The following is a 24,028-nucleotide window of genomic DNA, read 5'->3' on the forward strand; positions in this document are numbered from 1 at the left end:
AGGGGACCTCATGGCGGTCACGGAAGGGAAGACAGGAAAGGGATGGAAGAACAACATGGGTGTCCACAAAAGGCAGCAGCTGTGCCCTGTAGAACTTTTATCACTGGAGATGCTGTACGAAATCGAGAACCCAGCTTGACTCTCAGATCCCAGAGGCGAGCTTGTTGTGCTGGCAGCTAATGGGGCGGTGAGGGAGAGGAGGAAACCCCAGCAGCATCTGTTTACCTGTAAAATGAGCCCATCTGATCTGGAGACAGCAAGAGATGATAAATCAATACTCCTAAGATGCAGGTTTTTTGCTCTCGGTTTTCAGAGTCCAACTGTGATTTAATTCCTTCATTTCTGGCATCTCCCCTGCATGTCCGTGTTACTTTCCCTTCATCTATTATGCATATGGTTTGTTGCAGATCCAGCTTCTCATGGTGTAGCACCTTGAAGAGCTGACAGCAGTCTCCATCAGAAATGCGCAGTTTGCATCTCCTCTGACTTCAAATCTGGAAAGAACAGCAAGATGTGGCTTGTAAGCACCCCTCATGGCCCTGCCTCAGTTTCCGTCCGAGGTTCCTGGAAATCAGCCACTCAGCACAAAAGTCTTTAAAACCGTATCACCCTCTTCTTGGGGTCTAATGTATAGAACATGGTTCAGCTCCCAAAGTCAGCCTCCTTTCGCCCACCCCTCTAGGTTCAGGGTTTCCACAGCGCTGCTACCTGGGACTGTGTGGTTCAAGTCGGTCTCTCCAGCCTGCACACACACTTCCCTTTAGACCAGGGTTTCACGGACCTCCTTCCAGGGACCAGGTGCTGGCTGAGTGCTTTTTCCAGCAGCTCAGCCTCTGATTCACCCAAAGCCTCACCCTTATCGCCTGATTGGGTCACATGACCTCCATTTTCCCCCACCCAGGAGAGTTGACTGCATCACAGGTGGGGCTGAGACCCACGTCCCCTTAAAGGGCCAGCCACCCAGCGATTTGGCCAAAGCATTATTCTACGACTCAGGCCCCGATCTCACACACAGCCCGTGGCAAAGCTGGGCATGGAAACCAGACCTCCTGAGTTCCAGTTTTAACCACAGCCCAGCCTGACTCAGCGTTCCAGATGAACAAAGAAACTCACAGTTTGCTGAATTTGGTGCCATTTGCCCATTTCCAGTGATGATCGGAGCCCCTCCGGAGACCAATCCACGCATCTGTGGTGCCTTTGTAACTCAGCATGAAATCCTTACAGTGATAAAGAAGCAAAGAGGAAGCTCGTTATGTACAATGGCCTTCAGTGACTGCACACAGCATCATTCCACCCCACTCTTGTAGAAGACTATAGTTCCATCACTCTGTCTAGGCCCATTCCTGAGCATAACGTGGTTTGGTTTTGTGGGAAATGTCACAATGTCGCAAAGATCCGGCCTTCCTTCAATCGCTCATTTTATTCAAAAGTGGTGTTGCAGGCTCTTCAGCCATGTCACCAGATGGACAAAAGTAACCCAGCGCACCGTGCTCTCAAACTCTCCAGCAACACCCAAAGGGGACTGTTTCCTGACCTTAGCTGGTGCCACATCCGGGGCCACCCCAGAGATCTGTGGGTTCGCAGGACTGAACAAGATCTAGGAACTTCATCACACAACAGCTGGTGCAATGCCAGGTACCAAAGGCACTCAGACTGGTGCAACGGTCCTTAGTAGACTGTACGTTTAATGATGACAGCGATTATGAATGTACGTCTACATTTTAGAGCAGGGGAAAATGGAAGTTCCATCTGGTGGGCAATTCTGAATTTTAGTTTTCTCCTGAATCAGGAGAAAAAGTTGAAAGTTCGAAATTTTTCATGGAATGAAATACTGCATTTTGGGAAAATCTGAATTTTCATTTCAGCCTCAACAAACTGATAATTTTCCATCAAAAATTCTAAATTGACAAATTCTAGCAAAATATTTCGATGACCCAGCATTTCCCAACTGTTCCGTTTGACAATTTGTGACCTGCTCTAATATATTTCTACAATGCACCATGGATGTGCTTTGGTGCTTTGCGAAAGTAGTCATTAGTGTTGATCCTAAGGAGCTATTTGGATTATAAAATCTTTGCACCAGAGATTGTCTCTCGCTATGTGTCTGTGCAGTGCCTCGCATGACGGGGCCCTGATCTCTGCGGTGGCCTCTAGACGCTAATAAATAATAACAGAGCTTTTCAGTCAAAAAATAAACCACGTAGGATCAACTTGCGACAAGAGGCCAAAATGCTTTTTGTGGGGAAAAAGTGGCAATGACTCCCATGCAGGGACGGAGCTCCTCTTAAGAACTCTTTGTGGCAGACACTTTTTTCTGCTCAGCAGCCGTTGCACTGTCTAGCTACTGCCCACCAAGGGAAGGAAGCGGCTGTGTAGATCATTATGCACATGCACATGGGAGAGGAGTTGGTTTGTTTACGGGGCTGAGGAAAGATCTGACTGCTCTCTATAAATACATCAGGGGATGAAACACCCCAGAAGCAGAAAAAGCTAGTGAAGCTCAAAGAGAATGCTGGCAGAAGAACAAACAGGGACAAACTGGCCATGAATAAATTCAGGCTGGAAATTAGAAGTTGCTACTCATCAAGGGGGGAGGTTCTGGAACAGCTGACCAATAGCAGAAGGAGGAGGGTAAACACCCTAACTTGTTTGAAGATGGAGTTTGATAAGTTCATTAACAAATGGGGTTGCCTGCGATAGCAGGTACTGGACTCAGTGACCCTGCCTGTCTTATGTCCCTATAAAGAGAGACAGTCGCCGCCCCAAGAGCTCACAGACAAGACAGACACCAGTGAAGATTATTAACCTCATTTTACAGAAGGGGAACTGAGGCCCCAGAGAGATCAAGATTTTCAAACGTAACCAGTAATTTTTGGGTGCGCATTGTAAGAAGCCTTAAAGGGCTTTGACTTTTAGAGGGCAGGAGCTCAGCAATTTCTCAAAATCAGGCCCCCTGAAGCCATCTGGTATTAGGCACCTAAAAAATTACCCATCACTTTAGAAAATCTTAGCAATAGACTTGTAATGGGAACTGCCTTTCAACTTACACTCAGCCATGACGACACAGTTGCTAGTTTTGAATCTAGCTGCTGAAACTTCCATGCTATTTGGTTTCTTTACCACTACAGGGACCAGAAGCTGTTATGAGCTTCAGGGCTGGAACCCTGGAATGAGTCAATCACTAGCATTCTAAACCCGGAACCCCGGACTGAGACAGTCACAAGCATTCCAAACCTAGAACCCTGGAATGAGTCAGTCACTAGCATTCCAAACCTGGAACGAGTCAGTCACCAGCATTCCAAACCTGGAACCCCGAAATGAGTCAATCACTAGCATTGCAATCCTAGTCTATTGAGATTGCCATAAAGAACAAATCAGTTTCTTCCTTACCAGGTCCTGCTGGGTGTCAATCACAGCCAGGGAGGCACCGAGGGCAGAGCAGTGGCTCTGGCTTTTGTTCCAGTTCCCTTCAGCCTCTGAGAAATAGTAGCATTTCCCTCGGTATCCAATCCACTCATCCACACACGAGGGGGTGGAACGGTTCGTTGGACATGAGGCAGCGTTGGAGAGTGGACATGACTGCTGGGTTTTAAATCCCATCACTGGAAAGGAGAAAGAAAGAAACCGATTCTCTCCTGCCTCACTTCTCTGTGTCACAGGGGCACGAATCAAAAGAAGACTCCCCAGATTTAGACTCTTCGGTGTCTGGTTGCTGGCTAGAGGGCAACTGATAGGAAAGATCAGAAGTGATATCATCTCTGTGCTTGGTTTACTCGTCTTTAAATGGGAGATGATAACTGGAGCCGGCCGGGAAATTTTTAACAAAACGCATTTTCAATTGGAAAATGCCAATTTGTCAAAACTGAAACTTTTCACCGAAACAGATCGGTTTTGCTGAGAAGGTTTCTCGGGTCCAGGGAGGGATTATGGATCAAAACAAGACACAGAGACGCCCCAGAGTAGCCAATTGGTTAGGGCACTTTCACGGGCTTGCTGGCCTCTTTAAGGGGAGTCTAGGCCCAAGCTACCGGTAAAGAGCTAAATTAAGGGGAATGAGCCTATCTAGGCAGTTAATGGAATAACAAGCACGTAGGCCTGATAAAAAGCCATCGAGGGCTCTGCTGAGGGGGAAGAACCCCAGAGACTCCAAGCCAGGATTGGGAAATACAAACCCCAAAGACGAGGGTTGTGCAACCCCCTAAGCCCAAGGGGAGAGACTTTATTTCAAGTTTCTTTGGATGTAATAAAGTATAACCGCAGCTGGGAAATTTTGCCTCATATCTTTTTGGACTGTGTGGAGTTCTCAAGAGGCCCTGAGAGACAGGAAACCGAGACAAGGTCCCTGCAAGGCCACACCTTACTTCTACGGGCACTGATCTGGGAGGTGAGAAACGCATGTTCAAGTCTTTGCTGAGAATCAGGCAGACCTGGAAGTTGAACTTGCTCCCTACCCATCAGGTTATTGAGTCAGTCTCTGATTGAGGTGAAAAATTCTAAACACTCAACATTTCTCATGGAAATTCAGTTTTGTCTCCAGGCCAGCTCTACTCACGAGGTAAATGGGGACAATAATGCTGCTCTAACTCAAAGGGGTGGGGGAATGCTGTTACGATGAGGGCTAGACAGGGGGAAGCTGGGAAGACAGAATGCAGGTTTGTAACAGCCTCATGCAAAGAACAAATACTGAGCTAAACAAAAGGCTGTTTACTCACCTATCAAAGAAATGAGAAGTGCAGCTTCAACTACAATTCTAATCCAGCGTCTAAGAAATCTGATACATGCAGATTTGCCCTCTGGAAGAGAAAAAGCCATTAGTATCCAAATATCTAACAGAGTTAGCCATGCATCAGACTTGCCCGAAACAAACTCCTTTAGTTTGCCGTTACAGTTGCCGTACAACATCCCCCACCTCTTCTAAAAAGGGGAATGAGAAGTTAAGGATCTAGACAGGCTTCCATAGGGCGATATTTATTGCTGATCTAATCTTGATAGCCGCCAACCTCTTGCCATCTCCACTGGCTAAAGCAGGGTCTGGTTCATTTCAGACATCTTTCAGGATCCCTTAGTCAAGTGGTTGTCCAACTTTGCTCTGAGAGCCCTTGCTGGTTGTCTGCAGAGAGCTGGGTGGTCACATGGCACTGGCTCCTCTTCCTTGTTTCCAGCTACTAAATTACACGTGGTTAAGGCACTGGAATGGGACTCGGGACACTGGACACAATTCCCAGCTCTACTACTGAGTCCCTGTGTGTCCTTGGATATTTCACGTATCCTTTGTGATTTTGCTCCCCAGATGTAAAATAGGCAGCTAGAAGTACAAAGAAGGGATCTATTTTCAAAGCAGTGGGCACAAATAGCTGAGACTGAAGCCTACGTGACTACTAACCTGCTGACAATTAAGCATTAATTTAAGTGTTAGTAGGATTGGGGCCTTCAGACCAAAAACAAAAGAAGAAGATAAGTCTGGCTATTCAGGTGTTCCTGGTGTTTCTGCCTAGGTTAAATTTCAAGGGCTGTTGCTTAGAGTGTCTTGGCACCTCTGGCTGGTCCTGCTTCCAGGTGCATTCAGCACCCACAGCTCACACAATGGAAGTAGTGAGTTCTCAGAACCTCTGAAAAATCGGCTATTCAAATCTTACCAGACACTCAGGGTCTAATCCTTTACAACACGCTTCACTTCCCATGCCCCCAGAAAGAAAGAGGAAGGAATGGCCATCAGATTACCCCTTTCAATCCAGTTGTAATGTTGCACCTTTTCGGAATGAGAATTAGTTTTCTCCATCTTTCCTGGGAAGCGAGCTGTCCGTGTGTCCCAATCAACTCTTTCACTGATACAGAATTACTCCCGATCAGCTGTGACAGTCCTGGCTCCAGGTTCCTTCCTTCCTAAGGTTTCTCCACTTGAGTTATAGTCTGCTCTGTTCTTATACCAGAGGATGAAAGAAAACAGACAGGAGTTCACTGGATGAAATTAATTTAAACTTTCAAGACAAATAAATTGAAATACTTTAGGCAGCATAGAATCATAAAGAGCTGGGAGGAACCTCAAGAGGTCATCTAGTCCATCCCCACATGCTGAGGCAGGAATAAGTAAACTTAGACCATCCCGACACGTGCTTCTCTAACCCATTCTTAAATACCTGGGGATTCCACAACCTCCATTAGTAATCAGTTTCAGTGCGTAACTATCATTAGAATTAGACAGTTTATCCTAATCGCCAACCTAACTCTCCTTTGGTGCAGATTGTGTCTATTATTTCTTGTCCTATCTCTGGAAGGCCTAGAGACCAATCGATCACCATACTCTTTATAATAATCTTTTACGTATTTGAAGACTCTTAGCAAGTCCCCCCTCAGCCTTCTCTTCTCTAGACTAAACATGCCCATTTCTTTCAACATTTCCTCATACGTCATGTTTTCTAAGCCTCTGATGTTTTTTGTTCCTCTCCTCTGGATTCTCTCCAATCTTTCTGAAAGTGTGGTGCCCAAAACTGGACATAATACTCCAGCTGAGGCCCCACCAGCGCTGAGTAGAGCGGAACAATGACCTCCCGTGTCTTACATTTGACCTTCCTGTTAATACACCCCAGAATTGCATGTTGTTAATACAACCCAGATGGAGTCCATCTGTTGGCCGCACTGCCACAATTAGCTAAAGGAGACTTCGAGGGCTGAGTTTAAAGAAAAATGTTGCTGGTAGAACAAATCCAATATTTAGTCTTGGTGAGCATTTACTAGCACTGTTGTACTTGAGGTTGCAAACCTGTTTCCATTCTAATCACCCTTCCCTGCCAATTTTCAGTCATTCGTAACTTCTGAAATATTCATCACAGGTGCTGAAATTTTTCTTTACCTCAAAAATCTGTATTTGGGAAGGAAAAGTGTGTTTTTGGCAGTGGAAGGACAGACATCTGAATTGTTCTTCAAGGTCCAGATCTTCAAAGCTATTTAGGTGCTTAACTCATATTGATTTCAGTGGGAGTTAGTTAGAGGTTGGAAAATGGAAGCCCAAGTCAACGGAAGTTAGGGGCCTAACCTGCTTCTGAAAATACCACTAGGTGCCTATCTGCATTTGTAGGTGTCTGAACACCTTTCAAAATTTTTCGCTCACGGTGTCGGTGTCATTTTTGCACTACCTGATGGATCCGAGGGCACACCTGGAGTTTACGGCTGAGTCCAGAATTGAACCCCAGGTCTTTTGGGTCCCAGTCTTAGCCACAATACTAGTCTTCATCTTATAATACCTGGCTCTTACCTTCAAAAGATCTCAAAGCACTTCGATATCACCACTGCCATTGTACAGAGGGGGAAACTAAGCCACTAAGAGAAGTGACTGACCTGTGGTCACCCAGCAGAGCCAGAAATAGAACCCAGCTCTTGCAAATTCCAGTCTTGTTCGCTGCTCGCTAGACCGCACTGCCCCATCCCTCTCAGGCTGAACTCTTTCTCCCCAAACCAGTGTTTTCTCCTTGGGTTCTGTACTAAGCTTACCAGTTTACCAACATTTCCCTATCACCGCGCTACAATCCTGGAAATCTCCACTGCGTGTCAGCATTACACGCAGCTATGGCTCCCTTGTTAACCAAGAACGCACCAGAATGTTCTGGATAGTTACATGAAATTTATAAGGCCGGTCGAATATTTTCCATCGGAAGTTTTTCACTCATAAAAACTGGATTTTTGACTCAACAAAATTACCCGCCTCCCCCCAAATCTACAGCTGTCTAACTGCAGGGCCGTCCTTAGGATTTATGGGGCCCTACGCAGTATTATTAAACTGGTGCCCCTATGCCAGATGGCAGCCCAAGCTCACAGCCTGGTGGGGGAGGGCGAGGGGGAGGAGGGACGAGACAGCAAAGGATAATGAGATGCCCGGCCTTCCTCATGGTGGTGGAGAGTCACAGTTCCCCGCAGAGACTCCCATACCCTCTCCCTCATGCAGAATGGACATGAAGAAAGTACCTAATTAAAAGCACTAAAATTTGGGAATAAAAAATGTCAGTCACAGATTTTTTGATATGGCCTGAAGTTTGTCAGAGATTTATTTGCAAAAACTTCGTAGTAAGGGTGAGTCAGCTGTCCTGCTGAATACAACATTACATATAATGGAATACATGATGCATCTCTTCTCCGTTTTACATTTTCTTAATCAGTATTTCTAAGCTGAATTTATATTTTAAATGTATTCAAACCTTAAACCAGCATTCCATATTACTACATATTTAACTCACTGAAACAAAGACATTATTTTAAATTAATCAGAGAGGTTTAGTGTGTTCATAACAATGTTCATTGCTTTTAGAAAAAGGCAACAGTAATTTACTTTGTGTGATCTCCATAACAAGAGTCAAATGCTTGGGAAAACCCAAAAAAGGGACATTATTTTTGTAAAATCCATAAACCTTTAATTCAAAGAGGAAGGATTTTAAAGGTTTTTCATGAAATTCAAAAAACCAATGTTCAAAATGGCTTTTGCCTTTTGGGAAAGGAAAAAGGGGAACAAGGAAACAGTTTTAATGTTACCCTTTGTTGTGATTTTTCTTTTCCCTAAACAAGAAAGGAGGACCATGGGGTTTTTTATGGAAAAACAATTTTTTTCCCACACTTTTAAAAAAAAAAATTAATTGTTCCAAAGTCATTTTTAGTAGTTAGAAAGGGAAAGGCTTTTGTCAGCGCTATCTGGAAGGGGGTCTTTTTTGTTTTTAACTATTTTTTGGGCTTGGGGTAGGGGGGTTTGTTCTTCTTTTTAAAAAAAAAAGCGAATCTAGGTTTTTCACCGTTATCGGGGAAAGATTCAGGTTTTTAGGTCCAGGTGAGTTAAAGGGGGGGGGAAAAAAAAAAGGGGAAACTTTTTCCCTTTGGGTTTTTTTTTTTTTTTCCAAAAAGACTTAATTTTTCTGGGGAAGGGAAGGGGGAAAGGACTTGTTTGGTTTTCCCTTTTTAAAAGGTGCCACAGGCTTTTTTGCTGCTGTCCTTTTGGGCCTCTTCAGTGGGGAGTGGGGGGAGAGGTGGAGTGGTGAAAAGGGGGATTTGGAAACAGGGAAAGGACAGGAAGAAACTTTGGAAGGGGGCCTTTTTTTTTTTTTTTTAACTACTATTATAGTAATTTAAAAAAAATTGGTACCTTTTTAGATTTTTTTTTAAGGGGGGGGTAAAAGGGGACGGGTCTTTTGGAAGGATTTATTTTAAAAAACTTTGGGGGGGTAAAAGCATGTCTTGAAAAAGATCCCAACGCATTTTTTTAAGGGGGGCTAAAAAGGGGGGATTGATTTTGTGCATCTAAAAAACAACCTTTCTATGTTTGGCAAGCATTTTTTTAGAAAAAATGTGATTTTTAAATTTATTAATTCTTTTTTCAAACCCCGCTTCCCAAAGCTAATGGGGAAAATAATTTTTTTTTTTAAAAAGGGGGCAAAAAATTTTTTTTAAAAAAACTTTTTAAGGTCCTGTTTAGGGGGGAACCTTTTTGGGAACATGTTCATGTTCTGTTGTAAATATTACATTGGGGGGAAGATGCAAACCAAATTATTTTTTGTAAGTAAAGGTCAGGACAACTGGAAACGTAGATAAAATTTTTAATTTTTGGGGCATTTATAGCTTTTCGTGGGACAAGCTTGATGGGAAAAAAAATGGGTTTCTTAGGGCCCAAACACGGCTTGATTTTTTTTTGCCCAAAAAAATAAAATTTGGTTTTAGGGGGTCCTCTGAGCGTGCCAACCAAGGGGAACCCTCGTTCCTTGTTGTTTTGGCTTTGTTAACCAGACCTAAAAAAAACCAGGGGGGGGAACTAACCAAACTTTTCTGAAAAAACCCTTGTTTTTCAGTATATAAAAACTTACCCCTGGGGGTTGGCCAATTTGGGGGGCCTGTTTTAAAAAATGGCTTATATTTACCCCTAAGAATGTTTCTCTTTTTAACCAGTTTCAATGGTGTTTTTGTTGCAATAGGTGTCTTGGCAGACTTTGGGAGGTTTTTATTTTTTCAGCAATTTCTAAAAACTTTACTAGATCTTTCCCTTTTCCCTCAAGGGGGAAAAGAAAATTTTTCACCGCCCAGGCTGATGAGCCAGGGCCCCAATCCTGTGGGAGCTGCAGTTTGGGAAAAGGGGCCTTTGCCAAGGAGGGTCAAACAGGGATAGGAAAAGAAGAGGGTGGACACTAAGACCCAGTGGTGCCCCAAATTTTCAGGTGCCCTACGCAGCTGCCTATGTTGCCTATGCCTAAGGACGGCCCTGTCTAACTCTCCCCCACCCAAAACTTCCTCTCACCCAGCAATACTTTGAATGCTGCACCAACTTTCCCACCTCATCACCCGCCCTCCTCTGCATTTCTCTCTCAGAACTCTTCTTTTCATCCCATTCCCTGCCTCTCTGGGCCAGGCCTCTGCCTTCCCCTCAGACCCCCTCCCCACTAGTCTCCTAATATCAGAATCATAACTCACCCTGTTTCCTGCAGCATCAACTCCGAATCCAAAGAACTGCTCAACTGGGAGAGAATTGTGCAACCGATGTTCAGTCTCACGCTGGTAACTGGACGAAACACCCTAATTGGGGGAGGAGTTGACATGAATGTAAACCAGTGAGAAAGCCGTGCGAGAGCATTCAACAAATAACAACCTGCCACCAAATCAGGCGTCTACTGTAGTGGTAAATGTACCCCCTTGCCCTTTTGGGAGCACAAGGGAAGGAACTTCCAGCCACAGATGCTGAAACTGGAACAGACTTTCTGAGCTTGAGCGACATTGGACTAGAAACGCTGATTGAAAACCACAGGAACCAACTACAGCTAGAAGTGGGCAAATAACAGATTTTTTTGATTCGCTGGCAATTCTTAAAAAAAATCAGGGGAAAAATTTATAGATTCCGAGGGCAGAAGGGACCAATGTGATTATTTACTCTGACCGCCTGTATAACACAGGCTAGAGAACCTTCACAAAGTAATTCCTTTTGTTTCAGGTCAGTTTATTTCAATGCTGAACTTTTTTTAAATATTTGATTGATGTTCTTAAAAAAAAAAAAACTACAGGGACCCAAAACAAACAAGTTTCAAATCAAACAAATCAAAGTGTGTCCTTTTGAAATGAAACTTCTGATTTGTTTTGGAAATTTTTGTTCCCCACCCACCCGATTAAAACAATTCAGTGAAATCAACACAAAGTCACAAAATGTTTCAGGGTCACCAAATCTGTATTTTTCAGAGTGGATAAAAATCAATGATTTAAAAAAAAAAAATAAAGATAAAAAAAATCCAATCCAATTTGGGAATATTTGAGTGAAGTTCCTCTACCTGTGGGTAAGACAGGCTTTATATTTCATGTAACTATTTTAGTTAAAAACAATTTTTAACAAAAACAAACCTGATTTAAAAAAAACTTGAATGTTTAACTAAATTCAAAAATTCAGATGCTTGTTTCATTAAAACATTATGTTTGCTGTTGAAGAAAAAAATCCACAACACAGAACGTTGTTGTTTTAGTTAAATAAAACAACGTAAATGTTTGTCTGGTGATGTTCTCCTCCTAATACAGCCTCGCAAGAAAATCCTCCAAATATTAATGATTAACCTGTTGAACTGGAGATAGTTCACCTCCCAATGACTTCATAAATATCTGCTTCAATTACCTTTGGTAAATGAAATAACCAAACAATCATTCGTTTTCTGATATAGCTGTAAAACTGATCTGAAAAGTTTTCAGAATAAATCACGGTTTAAAAATGTATAGTGTGTACCTTCTAAAAATGAAACCTACGTCTATCTCTGAGTTGTGAAGAATATTAAGGTTATAACAACCAACAAGAATACACTTTTATGTAGAAATCCATAATTAAATCAAGTCTTCCTGACCAGTGATTTAAATCAATTTGATTTAAATCAAATCCACCTTGGTATTATTCAATGAAAAAAACTGACCCTTAAAAGCACAGCTTTGTAGTTATTAGCTTATTCCTCCCTGCGTGAGCAAAACAAGCTTTACCAGTAAAAGCACTGTTTGGTTCACATAACTGCATCTATGCACCCCGAACCGACAGCTATGCCGGCAAAAGTCTGTACTGTAAACATGACTCTTGTCTACACAGAAAATTTTTCCCTGTTATATCAGTACAGTTAAACTGATACAGGTACAATTTTTGTTGTGGATACTCTTATTCCAGAATAAGGCCTGGTGTACTCTTCACAGGTGCCGACTTTCTGCTCTCCCGGTCAGTGCCCCGAGGCCTTGCCCCCACTCTGCCCTTCCCCCAAGGCCCCACCATCGCTCTGCCTCTTTCCGCCTCTGCCCCTCCCCTGAGACCTCACCTCTCCCTGCCCCCTCCCCAAGTGTGCCCTGCCTAGGAATGTAACTAGTGTTTTAAAACAGTAAATGTTTAAAATATTAAAATTGTTCCAGTTAAACATTTAACCATTAGGCTCTGCTGCTGCCCCGTGAGCCCAGGATCCTGGCTGCTGTGCTGCATGCCTGGGGCTCTGCTGCTGCCCTCCGCCCAGGGTCCCAGTTGCCGGTTCAGCGCCCAAGATCCCAGTTGTCGACCCCATGCCCAGGGCTCTGCTGCCGCGCCGTGCCCGGGTATTCCGCTCACTGCTGGCCCCGTCGTGGGGACTCCATTGCTGGCCCTGCACCCAGGATCCCAGCTGCCACCTTGTGCAGAGCCCCAGGGGCAGGGCCAGCAGCCTGGGACCCGGCGGTGGGGCTGGCAACTGGGACCCCAGGGGTAGGGCAGCAGCTGGGATCTGCGGCTGACAGCTGGTACCGTGGGGACCAGGCCAGCAGCTGGGATCTTGGTGTTTGGGGCAGGGCCAGCTCCAGAGGCTTTGCAGCCCCAAGCAGCCAAAAAAAAAAAAAAAAAATCCGTGATCGCGATCTGTGGCAATTCAGCGGGAGGTCCTTTACTCCAAGCAGAAGCGAGGGACCCTCCGCCAAACTGCTGCCAAATACCTGGATGTGCCACCCCTCTCCCGAGAGGCCGCCCCAAGCACCTGCTTGCTAAGCAGGTACCTGAAGCCGGCCCTGGTTGGGGGAGCAGAAGCCTGGATCCATCATACATGGCACGGGGCAGGCAGCGGAATCCCACAGTGGAGTTTAAATGTTAACCAGAATACCTTACGGATAAAACTGATGCTTGCTGGTTAACTGGCTGACTTTTACATCCCTAGCCCCGCCCTCCCTCCCGCCTGCCCCCCAGCGCCTCCTGGCTCCCGTCCGCCCCTGAACAGCTGATCAGTGGGTGGCTGTTGAGCACCCATTATTTTTTTCCCATGGGTCCGAGCATCCCCCGAGTCAGTGCCTATGATACCCTTAAAACTTAGGGTACATCTACACTACAGCGGCTACAGGAGCACAGCTATGGCACTGCAGCTGTACCTCGGAACTGCAGATGCTTCCTACGACACAAAGGGTTTTTCCATCAATGTAGGTAACCCCTCCACCAATGAGTAGCTAGATCGACAAGAGAACTCTTCCACCAACCTTGCTGAGTCTCCAGGGGGTGGGGGGGCTTGATCAACCTAACTACGTCAGAACAGGGTGTGACATTTTATACATTCCTGTGCAATGTAACTAGGTCGACCTAATTTTTACGTGTAGAGCAAGGCCAGGACACCGCTATACCTTGCGCTGCTTGTGATGCTGTAGAAAAGAAACATGATTCCTGTTTACAAAAATGTAACGTGTCACCACTGTTGCACAACTGTGATCAATCTTATACAAAGTACGCCATGTAAGGTACACATCTAGGCTAGGGTCCCCACCCTCGGGTACTGGCATCACTGCAGCATGCAACCGTGACATCGCAGCCTCAATAGCATTTCCATGGATCCGTAGGTGCAAGAGATCGCTAGTCACATATCACTTCTGGAAGGCTTTGCAATACCAGTGATGCCAAGGGATGAAAACCTGGACAGAATGTTGTAACCAAAGCCTGTGTCCTAACATGTTACCTACCTGTATGCTATGCAAAGCCAAGAGTTTCAGAAGTCGCTTTGTTTGTTTAGATCAATTCCCAGAGAGATTTGTTGGCCGCGCCCTCACTGTCACACAAGTCCATGAAAGGAAGAGCCCGTTGAATCCTACAGTCGAGCTGAGTGAATGGATTTATTTTTTGTTGTTTTGTTTAGGGATTGCCCCCTCTGATGTCCCTTCATGTCATGTTCCAGCGGGGTGGCTGCCTTCTCGTTCCCCCTGTTCTAGCTCATCTATTCCTGTCTCCTTCCTTCTGTCACAGACCAGGGCACAGGCAATCATGGCTAGTGGTCAGGGCTGGAGTCAGAGCCAAGGGTCAGTGCTAGATTCAGGAACCAAGCAGGGGAGCAAGGCTGAAGCGTATGGGAGCAGGGCTGCAACAAAGCAGGAGCGGGGCTGGGACCAATGCAGACACAGGAGGGATCACAGATATAGGCTTAAATATTGAGCAAGTCCTAGTCTGGTGCTGCACGGCTGGGCTTGTCTCTGTTCAGTTCTCCAGTGCTTAGAGCAGGGGTTCTCAAAAGAAACTTTTTGGTAGCCTCAGTGTGCGACCACTAACTCTTGCCGGTGGCTGCTCTGACAATTTTTTAAAAGACTTGCTAGCTGGTAAGTCTGTTGTGAAAAGTGATACTAACAAATATCGCTTTTCACTGCAGACTTACTCGGTCCCGGCAAGCCCAGAGACAAATGAAGCCCTGGATAGGGAAGTGGTTAAGGAGGCAGTGGGGCAATGGGGGACTGGGGGAGGCAACAGGGATTGAGGTGATTGAGAAGGGTGAACTCAGGGCCAGAGCCCATCACCTCACAGCCAGGGAATGGAGCCCAAAGCCCCATGCCCGAGGACAGGGCCCGGCGATGGAGCCCAAAGCCTCACGGGTGGAACCTGCCACCCACCACCCCAGGGCTGAAGCCCAACCCCACCATCCCATGGAAGGTGGGGAACACACACTGGCTGTCTGCTCCTCCAGATTTTCTCTCTCCAGAGGTGGCCAGGGCCCAACCACTGTTGGCAGCTCCCGGGGAGGGGCTGCTGATTTACTCCACCCCGCCCATAACCACCCAGGAGGCTGTGGCTGCAAGAACAGCCCACAGTGGCCGCATTTGAGAAACACTGGTTTAGAGAATTAACCTAGCTTCTTCAACACAATTTTTTTTCTCTCCACATTGGAAAGAAAAAACCAGCACGTTACACTACACTTAAAAGTTATTTTTGCAGTGTGTGGAGAAGGACCGTCATGTTGACTTTATATGCTTTGCAGTCTTGCACTGAAGCTACATCTGCCTGTCTCTGTCCAGTCTCTATACAGCCAATGGAATTCATTACAGGATTCACGTAGTCCGTGACAGAAGCCAGGCACCACTGGCCTGTAAAAGCAAGAGGTCAGACTAAAAACCAATCAATATCAGCACCCAAAAACACCCACTACAGGGACATCCTCATGGAAGAATATCTCTTGTAACGGCCAGATAATGCAATTGCTCACGATCACTCCTTACAACAACTATCCTAACCCAGACTAGAACATACACCCACAGGCCTTCCAGCTGTTAAATTGCACTGCAGCTACAGTATAATTAGCACAGTTATTATTTTCAGGAGTTGGCAGCATGACAAGCGGGGAAACTTTGTGGTTTTCTTTGACTGGTGTCAAATAAGCAACAGAATGATTGTGGTTTCAGAGATGCCAGGATGATGCCTTATTCTTTACCAGTCTTGCAAAGAGCAGAGTTAAAAAAAAAAAGGGGTGGAGGGAGGAATCTAGAGAACAGTCCCCTATTCCGAAATTTTTCTCAATCAAAAAAAACTTGTTTGGTTTGTGATCTGAACATAAGATCAGCCTTTCTACAACTGACACCCCAATCCTGCAATGAGTTCTTTGTGGGCAGAATCCCACACCACACAGAAGCTCGCTGATTTCAGTGAGGAGCTCTGCAGGCATAAGGGTCTGCTGCAGCACTGCAGGATCGGAACTTAAAAAGTAAAAACAGAACGCCCACATAAGCTTCAAGAAGGCAAATGACCTCAGCGGATAAATGTCGTAATCATACAAGAATTTAGAAATAAACCAAATCCAAACTCTACACTAATCCTTTTGCAAGACAGAATACATTCCTTTTCATTTGGCACGAGGGGCCTGGAGGTCTCAGCTGCATTTCAAGCCATTTATTAAATCACAGCAGCATCCCATCCAACATCCTTTTTCCCTTCAGTTTGTTGATTTAAGAGTTTGTGTGTGTGTGTGTGTGAGAGAGAGAGAGAGAGAGAGGGCAACAGCGAGATTTTGTTTGACTGAACCCACACGTAGCGGTTTTACTAACACCGCGTGTTTAAATGAATCCACACTTTGGGGTTTTACTAACACTGCCTGTTTAAATGAATCCACACTTTGGGGTTTTACTTACTAACACCATGTGTTTAGAAAACATGAAAACGAACATTTGTCCTTCAGTTCATTTGGAACCACAAACTTCTCCAGCACAGCGGGATCCTGGTCAATGATAATACAAGGAGAAAACAGCTTGGGAGAGTCTCCCTGTTTGTTGAAATAGACGTGGTCCTGCAGCACATTTTGATTTTTGTCAAATCAATTTTATCTGATGGAAAATTCTTCCGTCGGAAAATTTTCAACCCGCTCTGATTATTTGTATAACAATAGTCTAAGAACTAAATCATGGACCAGCCATCAAATAAACCAGAGCCTTCTGCGGGCAGCTGTTTGACTTTAAAGCACAATGGGTTTAACTGACTTGTAATCATTGGTATTGTGCAATGCTGAATGTGGACAAGGCCTTTCCCTGGTAAGATAGTGGTACAAATTGCTTATTGCACCAATGTAGCAGGCTTCTTAGGGGTTTGCAAGTAGAGCTACACTAGTGCAATTGCCTCTAATGTAGACAGGACCTTATTCTGGAGGTGGCAGCTGTGACACCATTTCACTGTTTTAGCTCTAATCGTGGTAGGTGGCAGGCAGCCGGGGTGCTGTCAAAATAGCGTGGGAGGGAAAGCGCTAGTTTACATGCAAGACATGAACTCCCCAACCTACTGTTAAAGTAGCATCCAGAGCCGAGTTCAACCAGGACTGGCTGGGGCTTGAACTCTCCAGAGCCCCTGGCCCCCCCTCTGGCTGGGCGGCTGAGAACCCCAGGCTGGGAGGAGCCCGAGGCTGATAGGGTCTCACACACACTCTGCCTCACCTCATCATATGCTCTGCCCCAGAGAAACGCCCTCACTGAAATCAGCACCCTTAGGTCTCTGTCTGGAAAATGCTGATTACATCCTGATCCAGGCCAGATTTGAACACAGTAAATGATTTTCTGTTTCCTTCAAATTCCCTCTGCAGTTTCTTGTGCATGTAGGCCGTTAACAGTTTATGATACGATTTTTTTTTTCCCCTGTAGCTATGTGCCATTAACTAGCTGCCCCAGGAGTGTCTGCATTCAGTGACTGGCTGAAGAAATCCTTGTCCATAGTGTGCAGCAATGTTTCAAAGATATTTTTAGACTGAAGGTGCCAATGCAATGTAAGACTTGCCCCTGCTAAAAGCCCTGGCTGTTTGTTTTGAGCACCGTGTAGCAATGAATGACAAAAACCCAAATGTCCTGACTCTTAAATCTTGGATTTCAGGTCTTCAAATGACTACGGTTCCTCTTCTAAACACACTGTCAGCCTGAGAGAGAGTTGAGCAGAGCCCAGTGTTCATAGACCATGTGTCTCACTCAGAGAAGAGAGCTTGAGAATTTTGCTGAGGACCCTCTTAATAACAATGGGGATCAAAAGAGGGCAGGACAACCAGGTAACCAGAGTCTCACTGCTCAGATACAGGGTGGTGGTAGAGACAAATGTAAGACCCATCTACACTGGAAGAACAACCATGTTTAGACACAGCTCTGAAACGTGGTCATGGCTCTTCTGTGTTATAACAAAATTCTTCTTGATAAGTGGACAGGACAAACATGTTTTAGCCTAGGTGTCTGGCAGAATTAGAAGAGGGTTTATGGCATGGTTAACCTGCTTTTTTTCCCCCTCTGTCCACACTAACCATAACCTTGTTTAAATACTGAGGTTGCCTTTTCAAAGGAGGATGCAGCATTTGCACGTGCAGTCAGGTGTCTCTGATCACCCCCAAACCCTCCCCTATGTGTTGTTTCCTCATTTTGTACCTGCAACTCTATGCACAGCTGTGGGAATGTTGTGGGTTATTAAGTAGGTTCACGTACATTTCTGGGCTGGAGCATATATTGCACCTGCACATGATGATTTGGCCCTTGGGCCCTCTCCTTTCCCTCTTTACGGCCAAAGACAGAAGTGGATGTGGTTAATGCACCCAAGGCATTGCGAGCCCAGTATTCTGCATTTGCACATACAAAAGAGGAATTTGGTTCGCATAGGGGATGTCTCTAATGCATAGTATACCCGGGTCTGTGTACTCGGGTGTGCAAGCCTGTGCTTTCCAACTCGCCTGTGAGCATCCGTACCGCACACCTCATACCTGCCCTGCGTCCTGGCAGTTGCATCCATACTGGGGATGCACCGACACCTGTCATACAAGGTGGCTTCTTGGGGCGTGTCCCAGAGTTCTTAGTGATCGGCTAGCTAGAGCAGTTCTAGGGCTTGGTTCGTGGTGTATTATGGGAGAACGTCTCTGTCCATCCTGCAACATACTGGTCAATAGGCATCTTCTTTGCTTTTTTAAGAAACGAGGCGGAGCTGTGTTTCAAACCAAGTCGTCCGTGTGGAAATGAAAGGTTAAACGCAGGGCGACTGTATTTGAGAGAGCAGGTTGCTTCCAGCTCATGGGAGACAAGTGGGAAGATGGGAGACAGAAGGACAGGAACACACAGACCACAGGAATTGTAGGATAGCTTTGTCTGAACACAAGCTAGGCCGCGGGAACTTTGGCTGCATCAGCAGTAAAGTTGGCAGGGTTGAGTGCGCGCGATAGTGGAACGCAGGTTCATAGCCACACCGCTGGGCGAGCCAGCCAGCCCCTGTTGTGAGGTGTGTGTCTTTCGCTTACAGGAATCTTAGGTCTGGCTTACAGCACTAGTCTCTTTAGAAAATTTTTGGACAAAATGGTGATATTTTTTAGACTGCAACCTTCCTTGAATGCATGGCTGTTTATAGAGCAACTTAGATGCTTTATGTAGCATAGGCCAGAGGACTTCCCTGAAATAATGTCTAGAGCAGATTTGTTAGAAAAACGTCCAGTCTTGTGTTAAAAATGGCCATTGATGGAGAAACCACCATGACCCTTGGTAAATTGTTCTAATGGTTAATTACTCTCCCTAGTAAAAATGTGCCTTCTTTTCAGCTGACTTTGTCTATCTTCAACTTCCAGCCCTGGGATCATGTTGTACCTTTCGCTGCGAGACTGAAGAGCCTGTTATTAATTATTTGTTCCCCATGTTTACCAAATGATCTAGATCACTCTGAATCAGAGACCTGCCCTCTTCCTTCAGAGAGATCTGGAGCGCTTCGTAAGCTGGGGGCAAGCAAACAGGAGGTGTTTGAACACAGCTCAGTGTCGGCGTGTACATCTGGGAACAAAGAACACAGGTCAGGCTTACTGGATAGGGGACTCTCTCCTGGGAAGCAGGGACACTGGAAAAGATTTGAAGGTCATGGTGGATAAACAGCTGAACGTGGACTTGTCGTGCAATGCTGTGGCCAAAAGGGCTAGTACAATCCTGGGATGCATAATCAAGGGAATCTCTAGTAGGAGATGAGAGGTTATTTTCTCTCTCTGACACTGGTGTTTCTGGTCTATTGTATAAATGCCTTCTAATGCAGTATAGGTGTAAATCAACATAATCTATCAGACTAATGGCTGCAGTCCCTGTAGTATGGAATGGGAACATTTTCCATCCTGTAGCAATTTCTCTGCTCTTTCAGGATACCAATACCGAATGTATGTTGCTTCTTCTCCTAAGGGAGTCAAATTTCAAGCATCTCTCCCCCACATGGCTTGGCTTAGAGCATCCTGACTTAATATAGGGCCACTAGGTTTGTGGGTTCGGTGTCTGAGAGAGTCTGATCTCCTGGGTAGGGGGCACAAACAGGGCATAGGGAAGAGACTGCAGAATGAGACACATTCCCCTCCTCTGTTAATTGGGAGCCAGGCAGTCCTGGGATACTCGGGATCACATATCCAGAGAGCCTGGAGCGGAACAATGAGCGTAAGGGAGAGAAAGCAGGAGCCGTTTAACTGAATGCCCTGACTGGCAGCTGACATGCTGGTATTAATAACTCTGGGTCCTCCCATCCACCTCCTCCAGGAGACCCAACAGGTTTCTTTCTTTCAGGTGGCCAGCGTTGGGCCACGCCCTAGAAACACTGCACACGTAAATTCCTCTTTATACTCTTGACCATTGCTGTCGCCGTCATCGTGGCTTTGTCAGGTGAGAGAGTTCAGCGCTCCTTGCTCCTTTCTGTTTTCCATTCGGCCCAGGAGTTGCTGCAATTGCACGTTTTTCTCTCTTCTTGCCTCACATAGTTGGGCCACAAAGTGGCTTTATACGAGACTCTTGCTCCAACTGCCCTAAACATGACTGCCCATGTGCCCTTCAAATCCTCTCTGTGATATGGTTCATGGGCGCCAGTCCCTAAGCCTCCTTTTTTGCCCTGAAAGGGTTAGAATTTCAATGAGGTCTTTAGTTTCGTTACTTGGTCATCTTTTATCAGATGCAATATCCAATAAAGAGGCCTCTAAATGAGGGTAGAATGAGTTAAAACAACGGTGAACAGCCGATCAGGGTAATCTGATTACAGGCCGGGTGACATTGTGCTGAAGTTGTCCGCAGGCACCACCCCCCACAGCTCCCAGTGGCCACGGTTCTCTGTTTCCGGCCAGTCAGAACTGTGGGAACTCGTGGCCAGCACATCCCTGCAGCCTCTTCAACTACAGGCGCTGCTTCCCACAGCTCCCATTGGCCGGAAACAGAGAACCGCAGCCACTGGGAACTGCAGGGAGCGGTGCCTGTGGACGGTCAATGTCAGCAAAATGACTCGTGGCCCGCAATCAGATTACCCTGATGGGCCACAGGTTGCCCGCCACTGAGTTAAAACCTTTCTCCCAGCCAGTCAGTGCAAACTTTTGTGATGAGGCTCTGGTGCCATCTTGTGGCTGGACTTTATCTAGGTTTTTTTTTGTTTTAATAATGCAGGCTGAATCAAATATACAGATCTGAGCACTGGGCACAGGATGGGCTGGGTTAATCTCAGTGTGTGTGTGTGAAATTCTTACTGCTGCGTATAACTGCATAAGAACAGATGGGTCTCTGTCACGCTGTGTCTGTTACTTTCTCTTTCCCTCCGGGGGTAGCACTGAAACTTCAGGTTGATCCTCCCGGCTCCCCTGCTGTCCCTTGGTGCCCTGATGGCTGGGTCGGGTACCTAGGGAAAAGTTACTATTTCTCAGAGACCGAAGGAGACTGGGCCTTCAGCCAGAGCAACTGTTCCTCTTTCCACACCTCCCTGGCTGTGATTGACCCCCGGCCTGAAAAGGTGAGATGCCTCCAGATGACAAAATGGGCCTGGAGCAGGGACCTGAACTTGGGTCTCTTCCCAGGTGTGTGTGCTAACCACCTCACTCACTCTCGGCCCCAGCGACTGTTCAGGTGTCCTATACAATGTGGAACAGCTTCAGCAGAAGGGAGTGAGAGGGACCCACCCAGAAATAATGTCTTCCTTTTTGTGTTCTAAAAAGGCTTTCATGCTGCACTATAAAGGCCTTTCTGAGCACTGGATTGGCCTGTGGAGGAAAGACGGCCAGCCCTGGAGATAGGTGAATGGTACAGAATTCAACAACCTGTGAGTCTTCTTTCTTTCTAAGTGTTGGGACGCAGGTGACTCGAATAAGAATTGAATCTGGACCAGTCTAAGATTGGTTGGAAGACAAAACCACCAATAATCTTTTTCTGGCATTAAAAAGACTGGACACAGTATTTTGGAACTCATATGCATTGCCAGCTGATGTGTGTATGGGAGGGGTGGAGGGCTGCACTGTTTAATGGGGCTGGCTTTGAGGGGACGTTAGGTCTTCTGTATGTGGGCGTTTGTTTGCATTCTTGTAGCAACGTTATTGGCTGATGTCCCCCGTGTAACAGACCTGGCTCAAGATACCTTTTATTATTAGCATTATTGATGTTGGTATTATGGTAGCACCCAGAAGCCCCAGCTGAGATCAGGGCCCCATTGTGCTGGGTGCTGCACAGACACCCAGCAAGAGACAGTCCCTGCCCCAGCTTAGATCAGGGCCCCATTGTGCTATGCGCTGCACAGATACACAATGGGAGACAGTTTCTGCCGCAAAGAGTTCACAGTCTAACTAGACAAGACAGACCAAGGGTTGGGGGCAACAGAAGGTACAATCAGACTGAATAGCGTGATGGGCTGGAAACATCCTACCTATGGTCTGATCCCCATCCGGCCTGTCGTTTTGCCTGCATTAGGGACATACCAGTGCTAACCCCAGGGCTGCGCGCTCCACATGGGAAGACATCATGAAATGAACTGAATTTGCTATTAAAACAAATCACAAGGGGATGCTGGGCCCAGATGCAGCGGGGAGAGCAATGGAGAGTGGGGTAATTAAGGCCCCGTTGCTGCTTGCTTTCATCTGCTGCGCTACCCAGAATGCGGAGCCGGGACTCACAGCCCCGGTGCGCTTGTGTTGCAGGTTTGAAATCCGAGCCGACAGCAACTGTGCCTATCTGAGCGACAAGGCCGTTGGCTCCTTGTGATGCCACATGCTACGCTGCGCCCAACGCGACATGTACACGAAGGGCTAGCGAAAAACCGACGCTGTGGCGCACAATGCCTGACATGCATGGAACTGGTCAGGCGAGGCCAGGCCAGGCTTCATTCAGCGGTAGCCCGGAGTCTGGAACTCGCCAGCTAAACCTTTGTATGTAAGTAGGTTTTTGTATTCTCTTTGGCACTTTGTGTAAATAAATGACCTCACTGCTGGGTCTATGGTTTTGTTCTGTCGTCTTCCCTGCGTTCGCTTCGGCACCTCCTGGGTGCCAGCGGGGCTGTGTCCAGGTGGAAGGAAGAAAAGGGGATTTTCTAACAGCTGGCCAACTCATTTGGTGGGGGGAGGAGTCTGAGTTGCCTGATCAACTGCAGAAGCAGCCAGCGCCACCCAACCTTCCTCTCCTCACCTGGGGTGGAATCTGGAGCGTGGGATGGTTCCGAACGGTCCTTAGCAATGGGCTTGGAGGTGGTTTAGGTGACAGGAGAGGGGTGGGAGGAGAAATAGATGTTAAAGATAGTGACTGTGGTAACGAGGGCTCCGTATTAAGTACCTTAGATTTAAAAAAAAAAAAGAGAGAGATTACATTAGACCTTTAGGAAAAACTTTCTAACTGTCAGGGTAATTAAGCACTGGAACAAATTACATAGGGAGATGATGGAGTTTCTATCATTGGAGGTTCTTAAGAGCAGGTTGGACAAACACCTGTCGGGGGTGGTCTAGATAATACTCATTCCTGCCAGGAGTGCACGGGACTGGACTAGATGATCTATCAAGGTCCCTTCCAGTCCTACATTTCTGTGATTCTCTCTCTGCCTCCATTTCCCCTTCCACCTCTACAGTAATGGTGATCACTTGCCATTTGTAAAGCAACGAGATCTGCACAAGAAGGGTGCCACATGCTAAGGGTGATGGTTATTGGGGGTTGTCACGGATCCACACGCCCAGTGCTTTAGAACAGTCCCTGGGAGGACCCCTTCAGGGTGCCAGACCCCCTTAGGGTCTCACTCTGTCACCAAGGTAAGCTCTTTGGCTTCACCACCTCCTTGGGCCGAACCTCAAAGTCTCCAGCCCCCCTGCTTCATGCTGTGAGCTCCTTTCAACGAGGCCACCTAAGATGGGCCTCTGAGGGAGACTTGTACCCCCAAAAGGAGCCATGCACCCCTCCTTCAGCATCAGCCATGGCTCCAGCCAGCGTGGTAAAAGCAGGAGGGTTTATTAGCTGTCGGGAACACGATGTAGAGAGTCCTTGGTTAACACAGAGAAAAGAAAGTTACAGCAAGGTCCATTCTGGTTGGCCCAGAGCCCCAGCCAAGGTG

The 24,028-nt window shown here is 46.4% G+C and overlaps 2 protein-coding genes and 1 pseudogene across 2 annotated transcripts in view; 1 reads left to right on the plus strand and 2 right to left on the minus strand.

The window, feature by feature from the left end:
- LOC116829226 (killer cell lectin-like receptor subfamily F member 1) overlaps window positions 1–24,028 on the minus strand; it is a 60,041-nt gene that overhangs the window by 25,822 nt on the left and 10,191 nt on the right. The window lies entirely within an intron of this gene.
- Window positions 213–4,902, minus strand: LOC116829205 (C-type lectin domain family 2 member B-like). Its single transcript, XM_032787915.2, has 4 exons — window positions 4,713–4,902; window positions 3,391–3,602; window positions 1,114–1,217; window positions 213–494 (listed from the first exon to the last, which is right to left on the minus strand). Exons 1-4 carry the CDS (start codon window positions 4,900–4,902, stop codon window positions 386–388), a joined length of 615 nt encoding a protein of 204 aa, XP_032643806.1. The 3' UTR covers window positions 213–385.
- LOC116829209 (C-type lectin domain family 2 member B-like) lies at window positions 17,625–22,746 on the plus strand (annotated as a pseudogene).

Source organism: Chelonoidis abingdonii, chromosome 12, assembly GCF_003597395.2.
Source record: "Chelonoidis abingdonii isolate Lonesome George chromosome 12, CheloAbing_2.0, whole genome shotgun sequence".
NCBI lineage: Eukaryota > Metazoa > Chordata > Testudines > Testudinidae > Chelonoidis > Chelonoidis abingdonii.